Below are 10,041 nucleotides of genomic sequence, written 5' to 3' on the forward strand. Positions count from 1 at the left end.
TCCCGAGTAGCTGGGACTACAGGCGCCCGCCTCCTCACCCGGCTAGTTTTTTTGTATTTTAGTAGAGACGGGGTTTCACCGTGTTAGCCAGGATGGTCTCAATCTCCTGACCTCGTGATCCGCCCGCCTCGGCCTCCCAAAGTGCTGGGATTACAGGCTTGAGCCACCGCGCCCAGCCTTCCCCACAGTTATAATTAAAATCATCATACTTCATTATTTCCCAAATCTTACTCGTATCTCTTTGATGCCTTCTTTTTTCCATATCCCTTTATGAAAGCATAAAGAATTTGGCACACCCTAAATCATCGGCTAGCCTAAGCAAAGATTTACTGTTAACTACTTCCAAAAAGCCCCTCTGGAGAATCTGTAGAGTACTAGCTGCTCTTCTTGAAAAAGTAAGGTAAGGCCAGACGTGGTGGCTCATGCCTGTAATCCCGGCACTTAGGGAGGCCAAGGCGGGTGGATCACGAGGTCAGGAGTTCAAGACCAGCCTGGCCAACATGGTGAAACCCTGTCTCTACTAAAAATACAAAAATTAGCCAGGCTTGGTGGCATGCGCCTGTAATCCTGGCTACTCGGGAGGCTGAGGCAGGAGAACTGCTTGAACCCAGGAGGCGGAGGTTGCAGTGAGCCAAGATCATGCCACTGCACTCCAGCCTGGGCGACAGAGTAAGGACTGTCTCAAAAAAGAAAAAAAAAAAAAAAGAAAGAAAAGAAAAGTAAGGTAAAACCAAACACTCAACCTAAAACAGCATCGGATTAGTATTCTCTTATTACCATGATATTACAGAGCATCTAAGAAGCAAAGGAAACTCAAAGGACTGATATCAGAAGAAAGATATGAGAGGCACCAAAAGTCAGGCACACAAATATCACACTTTTCATCCCCATAAACTACACTGTCCCAGGCTAATTTATATATAAGAATCATCAGTCCAACAAAAGGCATTCAACATATATGAGGAATAAATGATTTCAAGGAGACTACAAGTCAACAGGAAATACTCGGTCCTGGTCACAGGATCTAGAGGGGCGTGGACCACAACCCTTCCATTTAGCTCTGAACAACGTGACCAGGTGATACCCACAGTAAGTGAGCTGTCAGTAAACCTGGGAGATGTGTTCCCACTAGATGGCTTAAGGCAGAAACACAGTACCTTACCTAAAAACACGGAAGACAGCTGGGCGCGGTGGCTTACGTTTGTAATCCTAGCACTTTGGGAGGCCGAGGCAGGTGGATCACCTGAGGTCAGGAGTTCAAGACCAGCCTGGCCAACATGGCGAAATCCCGTCTCTACTAAAAATACAAACAATTATGGCTGGGCACGGTGGCTCAAGCCTGTAATCCCAGCACTTTGGGAGGCCGAGACGGGCGGATCACGAGGTCAGGAGATCGAGACCATCCTGGCTAACACGGTGAAACCCCGTCTATACTAAAAAATACAAAAAACTAGCCTGGCGAGGTGGCAGGCGCCTGTAGTCCCAGCTACTCGAGAGGCTGAGGCAGGAGAATGGCATGAACCCGAGAGGAGGAGCTTGCAGTGAGCTGAGATCCGGCCACTGCACTCCAGCCTGGGTGACAGAGCAAGACTCCGTCTCAAGAAAAAAAAAAAAATACTATTAGCCAGGCATGGTGGCACATGCCTGTAATCCCACTTGAGGTTGGGAGTTCAAGACCAGCCTGAACAACATGGAGAAACCCCATCTCTACTAAAGATACAAAATTAGCTGGGTGTGGTGGCACATGCCTGTAATCCCAGCTATTTGGGAGGCTGAGGCAGGAGAATTACTTGAACCCAGGAGGCGGAGGTTGCAGTGAGCCGTGATCGTGCCACTGCACTCCAGACTGGGCAACAAGATTGAAACTCCGTCTCAAAAAAAAAAAAAACAAAAAACAGGCCAAGCACGGTAGCTCAAGCCTGTAATCCCATCACTTTGGGAGGCTGAGGCGGGCAGATCACAAGGTCAGGAGTCCAAGACTAGCCTGGCCAAGATGGTGAAACCCCATCTCTACTAAAAATACAAAACAATTAGCTGGCGTGGTGGCGGGCGCCCATAATCCTAGCTACTCAGGAGGCTGAGGCAGAGAACTGCTTGAACCTGGGAGGTTCAAGTGCCTCCTGGACTCCAGACTGGGCGACAGAGTGAGACTCCGTCTCAAAATAAATACATAAATAAAATACAAAATTTAGCTGGGCGTGGTGGCACATGCCTGTAATCCCAGCTACTGGGGAGGCTGAAGCAGGAGAACTGCTTAAGCCCGGGGGGCAGAGGTTGCAATGAGTTGAGATCGTGCCACTACACTCCAGCCTGAGTGACAGCAAGACTCTGTTTAAAAAAAAAATAAAAATAATAATAAAAAAAAGAAGGGCGCCCACGGGGCTCTCAGCTACACAGGGCCAGATTTATGTTCCTCAATCCCAGTCACCCAAACTCCTCAGGTAGCTTAGCTAGAGCAATACAACCCAACCTGAAGACTCTGCTGATTTCCCTCCCTAGCTCAAAAGAAACAGAAACATACCTTGGGGAAGTGTTTGCTGATAGCCTGGTACTGGGCCATTGTAGGCTCCATAGGGAATGGTGGGGGCTGTGGACCCTGATTGCCCACCGTAGCTAGACTGATGATACCCTGGGTAGACGGGCTGGGGCTGCCCAAATGATGGCACAGGTGGAACTGACTGGTTGACGTTCATTATGAAAGCATTCCCGGTTTGGTCTCACCTATTAGAGAGAGAGAGGAGAAATTAGTCAAAATGAACTTTCTAAAGAGAGCAACTATTCAGGGCAGGAAGTAGGATAAAAAGAAATTGACCTTATCAGACAGTGATCAGTTTAATAATCCTCACACATCCACAGAATCTTAGTAATTTTCTGCCCCGGTCACTATTCAGATTACCTTCTAAAAGCAAGGATTTTGTTACTCTGACCACCCACCCCTTGTCACTGTCTAAAGAATATAAATTTCAACTTCAGACAGACCCACTGAAATGGAGCAGCAGCCTCCATTCCCCAGTGGTATGATTTCTGGTGTCTAGTCACACAGAGTCTTGTGGCTGATGAACTACCTTGATGTTACAGGTAAAAGAAACAATGTTCCCACTTTCCATTCATTCACTCTAGCATCCATTCATTCAACAAACATAGAGTACCCTCTAGTGTGCCAAACAATTGATTTAAAATCAATCAGGCTAAAAGTCTAAAACAGATCTGCTAAAATCCTTCCCCCTCAATGACAAAATTTAGATTTACAGAAATGATATTCTTTAGCTAAACTGCCATAATACAAATGATACTCCAACTCCAGTTTTTCCACCAAAAGAGTGTATGGACCTTAAAACTGAAGGTTTTTTTTTGAAACAGAGTCTTGCTCTGTTGCCAGGCTGGAGTGTGCAGTGGTGGCGCGATCTCGGCTCACTGCAATCTCCACCTCCCGGGTTCAAGCGATTCTCCTGCCTCAGCCTCCTGAGTAGCTGGGATTACAGGCACGTGCCATCATGCCTGGCTAGTTTTTGTATTTTTAGTAGAGACTGGGTTTCACCCTGTTAGCCAGGCTGGTCTCGATCTCCTGACCTCGTAATCTGCCCACCTTGGCCTCCCAAAGTGCTGGGATTACAGGGGAGCCACTATGCCCGGCCAAAACCGAAGCATTAAAATCAATAAATGTTGGCCGGGCGCAGTGGCTCACACCTATAATCCCAGCACTTTGGGAGGCCGAGGCAGGCAGATCACTTGAGGTCAGGAGTTCGTGACCAGCCTGGCCAACATGGAGAAACCCAGTCTCTACTAAAAATACAAAAACTAGCCGGGCATGATGGCACGCGCCTGTAATCTGAGCTACTTGGGAGGCTGAGGCAGGAGAATCGCTTGAACCCGGGAGGCAGAGGTTGTAGTGAGCTGAGATCGTGCCACTGCACTCCAGCCTGAGCAACACAGCAAGACTCCCTTTCAAAAAAAAAGAATAATAACAAATAAATGTAAAGGACACCTGAAAACTCGAGTAAGGTAACAGATTAAAACCAAGTGCAGAACAAGTACCTTCTTCACATAATCTGAGGAAACAGTTCAAGGATCAGGGGCAAAGTTAGATTTCATGGAAAAAATCATTCATCTCATCCCTCAAGCAGAAGACTATAAATATTCTAAATTTCAATGCACTTCTCCAACTCTCCTGTTTCTGCTGCCATTACAATTGTTACGAATCTCAGCCACCATCACAATTATTACAATCTTGCTCACCAACACAGGGATGAATTAAGAGGGCCTTTTCTAGATAAGGCCTTTCCAAGAAAACTATCTTATCACATCTACTTTCAACAGCTGTATTATTCCAATTATCCTACAGACAGAAGAGGCCCAGGAAGCAGGAGCACTCAGAGTTGCTGCAGAGGGAACAATGGGCCTCTCCCCCTTTGCTAGAAGGGCCACCTTGACTATAGAAAATGAGCTGATTCTCGTCTAAAACTCTTTAAACTCAAAGTTATCTCAGTAGCTGTTCTTCCAAATCCTAAACCTTACACAGGTCACTGACACTAAGTTTAAAATATGTCCCCTCCCTTTATCTTTCCAAAGTCGGGGGGAGGGGTAAAGAAAGGAGCTTCTTCTCCAGAAAATAATTCCCTCAAACACATTCAAGAGCTTGGAGTCAGACTGAAGTCTCGACTCCATTCTGGGTGGATAGTCGAGGGTGACAACCCAAGGGGGCGGGGCACGCTTCCTGGAACTCTGAAAGTAGTCAAGCCATGGAGCCTTGGAGAGCCTCGGATCAAGACCGAGAAGCCAAGTCGGCTTCTAAGGCCACGATAAGAGAGGCGGCTGCTCTGTTAAAAGCACAGAGCCCAAGCGTCTTGCACCTTTTAACAGGCTCGGGGCAGGAAGCAGGAGCCGGAATCTGGGCCGGGAGACGAAGGGAGGGTCTAGGACCTGCTCCCGGATAGTGGATGCGTGAGGTGAGGGTCTCTTCCCAGGCCCCGCCCCCAGGCTCCTCCCTTCTTTCTGAAACTGGACCCCAATCTGGCCAGTAATACCCTGACCTCTCCTTCGCTTTCCTACCCACCAACCTCCCGATGCCACTCCTCACCCGGCTCCAGATCCAGGTTAGACTTCGTTCCTAACGTCAAGGCTCCCAGGCTCCACTTCCGGTTCCGAGGGGGGCCGTCGCGTCATCCCCGGAAGTTCCTCCTCCACGCTTTAGGCCGGGCCACTCCTTCTGCCACGTCTGCGTTTCGGGAACCGCTCATGCGCCACTTTCATCGTCCCATGATGGCCGCCGCTTGGGCGCCTCTGCTAAATCGTATGTATTTCCCAACTGACACTTTTTTTCAGATGTTCCGGTCACTTTACGGCCTCACCAACAAAGATGAGATTAAAAACAATTTGTCAAACTATCTTTAATAATGCTCCATCACTCTGCCTGTGACATATTAGTGACCTCTGCGCTAGAGGCTTGTAGTCACTTCCTGCTGACCCCTGACCCCGTTGATTTCCGTCCGCTAGGTTGATCTCACCCATGGCCTTTGCTGGTCATGAGATTTGCGGAACGTGTGGTGGTGGTAAAGGGCCACAACTGTTGTCAGCGTGCATGTAGGGGTCTGAGGTCTGGCTCTACAGTTTGTAAAATGGAAATAATAATAATGCCCGTGTAAGAACTTGAGAGGATGAAATTAGGCCACTTAGGCCGCTTGGCATCATAGTAAGCACTCAGTAAAGGTCAATTGTTATTAACCATTTTTATACAGCGCCTTCGTTTAGGTGCAGAGCTTTATCAGAGCCAAAAGATCTCTGCTCTCTGTTGGAAGAGTTACAATTCTTGCAGTAATTATTATTACCCCGTTTAATGGTGAAGTAATTATAGCTAACAATGGTTTCGTATATATGACCTCATTTGAACTTTTCAGTACTATTGATTGATTTAGTAATTTTTCAAGCACTGCTGTTGAAACTGCCTTTGCAAAATTACAACTGAGGAAATTATGATAGTGGAAGAAATCAGACCTAACCGACTCCATCTTGCTTCTAACGTTTAAGCTGTCCTTATTCATTCCTGGGTGTAGTGGAACTAACTTTGGGGAGGAATTCAGTTTATGGTTTGACTCTGAAACAAATTGATAATAGCCTCTTCCCGAAAAGACCCCCTTCTTGCCTGGGGACCAGTCTGCCTTTACAGGACTAACAAATTAGCTACAAGATTACAAATTACAGTTTAGGGGTCAGGCAGCCTCTGGCTCCAAGAGTCTGAACCTCCCCAAATTGCTCTCAGGAATAACATCACTATTGTAAAACCTAAGATTAGTGCTTGAGATATTTTGCAGACCCTGCACTGGTTGGATCAGCTGACACCACCTAGACCGGTAACCTGGCTCAATCAGTTCTGCCATCCCACCCAGGAACAGAAAACAGCAAGAAAACCTCACTTCGACTCCCTATGAGTCCATCTTCAACCTGACCAATCAGCACTCCCCACTTCACAAGCTCCTACTCGCCAAATTATCTGCTCCTCGAATGCTCAGGGAGACTAATTTGGTAATAATAAAACTCTGGTTTCCCACACAGCTGGCTCTGCGTGAATTACTCTTTGTCCATTGAAATTCCGTGGTCTTGATAAATCGGCTCTGTCGAGGCAGCAGGCAGGGTGAACCCCTTGAGCGCTTACATTGTGTGCCAAGCCATGTTCTTGGTTCTGGAAATACAGCAGTGAACAAAAGTATTTGTTCTCATATTATTGACAGTAAATATCAGTTATTCTGAGGCACAGAGTGGTTTATTCACTGAAAAATGTGCATTTTAGGCTGTGCTAGAAACTATATATTAGGCATTAAGCTACACTAAACAGGTAGATTGTTCCTGTCCTCTGTTGTTTTGTTTTGAGACAGAGTCTTGCTCTGTCTCCAGGCTGGAGTGAGTGCAGTGGCCCAATCTTGGCTCACTGCAACCTCCGCCTCCTGGGTTCAAGTGATTCTCATGCCTCAGCCTCCCGAGTAGCTGGGATTACAGACACGCACCACCACCCCAGCTAATTTTTGTATTTTTAGTATAGACAGGGTTTCACCATGTTGGCCAGGATAGTCTTTATCTGACCTCGTGATCCACCCCCCTTGGCCTCCCAAAGTGCTGGGATTACAGGCATGAGCCACCGCGCCCGGCCTGTTGGTTTGTTTTAGAGACGGTTTTGCTCTGTTGCTCAGGCTGGGCTCAAGTGGTCCTCCTACCTCAGCAGGAGTAGCTGGGTAGTTGAGTAGCTGGGGCTACAGGTATGTGCCACCACATCTGGCTAATTTTTTGTAGAGATTAAGTCTCCCTGTGTTGCCCAGGATGGTCTCAAATTCCTCCCATTTTAGCCTTCCAAATTGCTGAGATTACAGGTGTGAAGCCACCACACCTGACCTATCAGTTTTTAGTCAATGGTTCTCAAGGTGTGATCCTTGGATCAGCAGTATCAGTATCACCTGGAAACTTGCTTGAAATGCAAATTTCAGACCCACTTTGCGTAGATAAGAGCCAGAAATTCTGGAGGTGGGGCCCAGCAAGCTATGGTTTAAGGCCCTCCAGGTGATTCCATTGCTGATTGAGAACCACTAGTCTAGATGAAAAATTTGCCAAATTCAACTAACATATGTTGAGCACCTGACCTAAACTGGGTCCTCTGCTAAGCATTTTCACATGATTCATTCCACTTGACTCATCAATATAGAAAAGTATCCTCTGTCTTGCTTAAGGTTGCACCCCTAGGACCGGGCATGGTGGCTCACGCCTATAATCCCAGCAGTTTGGGAGTCCGAGACAGACAGATCACCTGAAGTCAGGAGTTTGAGACCAGCCTGGCCAACCCTGTCTCTTCCAAAAATACAAAATAGCTGGATGTGGTGGCGCATGCCTATAATCCCGACTACTCAGGAGGCTGAGGCAGGAGAATCACTTGAACCCAGGGGACGGAGGTTGCAGTGAACCAAGATTGCACCACTGCACTCCAGCCTGGGACACAGCACTAAGCAAGACTCTGTCTTAAAAAAAGGTTGCACCCCTAGTAAGTGGTAGATCCTAGCTTCAGTTTCTTTCTTCCCCCTCCCCCCACCTGTTTTTTTTCTATTTGAGACAGGGTCTCTGTCACCCAGGCTGGAGTGCAGTGGCACGATCTTCAACCTCTGCCTCCCAGGCTCAAGTGATCCTCCCTGCTCAGCCTCCCTAGTAGCTGGGACTACAGGCATGTGCCACCATGCTTAGCTAGCTAAGTTTTGTATTTTTTGTAGAGACGGTTTCACCATGTTACCCAGGCTGGTCTCAAACTCCTGGGCTCAAGCGATCTGCCCGCCTCGGCCTTCTGAAGTGCTGGGATTACAGGCATAAGCCACCATGCCCAGCTCGGTACCATAGTTTCCTGAGGATATTGACTAATGTGTTGCAATTTATTGGTTTCTATATCTGCACTCAGTGGTTCTCAACCTTGGTTGCATATTAGAATCATCTGTGGTGCTTTTTGTTTTTATTTTCATTTTTGAGACAGAGTTTCGCTCTTGTTGCCCAGGCTGGAGTGCAATGCTGTGATCTCGGCTCACTGCAACCTCTCCCTCATGCGTTCAAGCGATTCTCCAACCTCCCAAGTAGCTGGGATTACAGGCATGTGCCACCATGCCTGGCTAATTTTTGTATTTTGAGTAGAGATGGAGTTTCACCATGTTGGCCAGGTTGGTCTCAAACTTCTGACCTCAGGTGATCCACCTGCCTCAGCCTCCCAAAGTGCTAGGATTACAGGCGTGAGCCACTGCACTCGGCCTTGTGGTGCTTTTTAAAATGCCACTACCAGGTACGAGACCAATAAAATCTGTCCCTAAGGATGTGTGTGTGTGTGTGTAAACTTCATTGCATCATCATTTAATCCTATATGCTGATACGCTGTCTTTTCTTAGGGACTCAGTAGCTGTAAAAGTTTTCTAGGTGATTTTAATATGCACTGAAGGTTAATTGAAATCCATTGGTATAGCACAATGGCTGACATGTAGCTAACACTCAGTAAATGTGTGAATAGTGAATGAATAGAGAATGAATAGATACTTAAATCCTTTTTTTTTTTTTTTGAGATGGGAGTTTCACTCTTGTTGCTCAGGCTGGAGTGCAATGGCCCAATCTTGGCTCATCACAACCTCCGCCTCCCGGGTTCAAGCGATTTTCCTGCCTCAGCTTCTCAAGTAGCTGGGACAACAGGCATGTGCCACCATGCCTGGCTAATTTTTGTATTTTTAGTAGAGACGGGGTTTCTCCATGGTCATCAGGCTGGTCTCAAACTCCCGACCTCAAGTGATCCGCCCACCTTGACCTCCCAACGTGCTGGGATTACAGGCGTGAACCACCGAGTCTGGCCTAGATCCTGTTTTTACTGATGAGGCCAAGTGACTGCCCTGCCTGAGATCACACAGCTACTAAGTGATGGAAGAAGAACCCAACTTGAAGCTGGGTGCGGTGGCTCATGCCTGTAATCCCAGCACTTTGGGATACCGAGGCAGGCAGATCACCTGAGGTCGGGAGTTTGAGACCAGCCTGATCAACATGGAGAAACCCCGTCTCTACTAAAAGTACAAAAATTAGCCAGGCGTGGTGGCGGGCGCCTGTAATGTCAACTACTTGGGAGGCTGAGACAGGAGAATCACTTGAACCTGGGAGGTGGACGTAGCAGTGAGCTGAGACCTCAGCATTGCACTCCAGTGTGGGCAACAAGAGCGAAACTCTGTCTAAAAAAAAAAAAAAAAAGGCCAGGCACAGTGGCTTACACCTGTAATTCCAGCACTTTGGGAAGCCGAGGTGGGTGGATCACGAGATCAGGGGTTCGAGACCAGCCTGGCTAACATGGTGAAACCCCATCTCTACTAAAAATACAAAAATTAGCTAGCTAAGTGTGGTGGCACATGCCTGTAGTCCCAGCTACTCAGGAGGCTGAGGCAGGAGAATCTTTTGAACCTGGGAAGCAGAGATTGCAGTGAGCCAAGATCTCCATTGCACTCCAGCCTAGGCGTCAGGGTAAGACTCCATCTCAAAAAAAAAAAAAAAAAAAAA

At 47.4% G+C, this 10,041-nt stretch overlaps 1 protein-coding gene across 1 annotated transcript in view; it reads right to left on the reverse strand.

Annotated features, from left to right (window-relative positions):
• The window catches only part of SEC24C (SEC24 homolog C, COPII component), a 28,105-nt gene extending 22,940 nt beyond the window's left edge, over window positions 1-5,165 (reverse strand). Inside the window, exons 1-2 of the mRNA XM_017854513.1 lie at window positions 5,078-5,165; window positions 2,501-2,721 (exon numbers count right to left, since the gene is read on the reverse strand). Of these exons, the coding sequence (XP_017710002.1) occupies window positions 2,501-2,693 (193 nt within the window). The 5' untranslated portion in view covers window positions 2,694-2,721; window positions 5,078-5,165. The remainder of the gene's footprint in view (window positions 1-2,500; window positions 2,722-5,077) is intronic.
• Between the last annotated feature and the right edge of the window lie 4,876 nt (window positions 5,166-10,041).

Source organism: Rhinopithecus bieti, unplaced genomic scaffold (genome assembly GCF_001698545.2).
Source record: "Rhinopithecus bieti isolate Rb0 unplaced genomic scaffold, ASM169854v2 scaffold_36008, whole genome shotgun sequence".
Taxonomy (NCBI): Eukaryota; Metazoa; Chordata; class Mammalia; order Primates; family Cercopithecidae; genus Rhinopithecus; species Rhinopithecus bieti.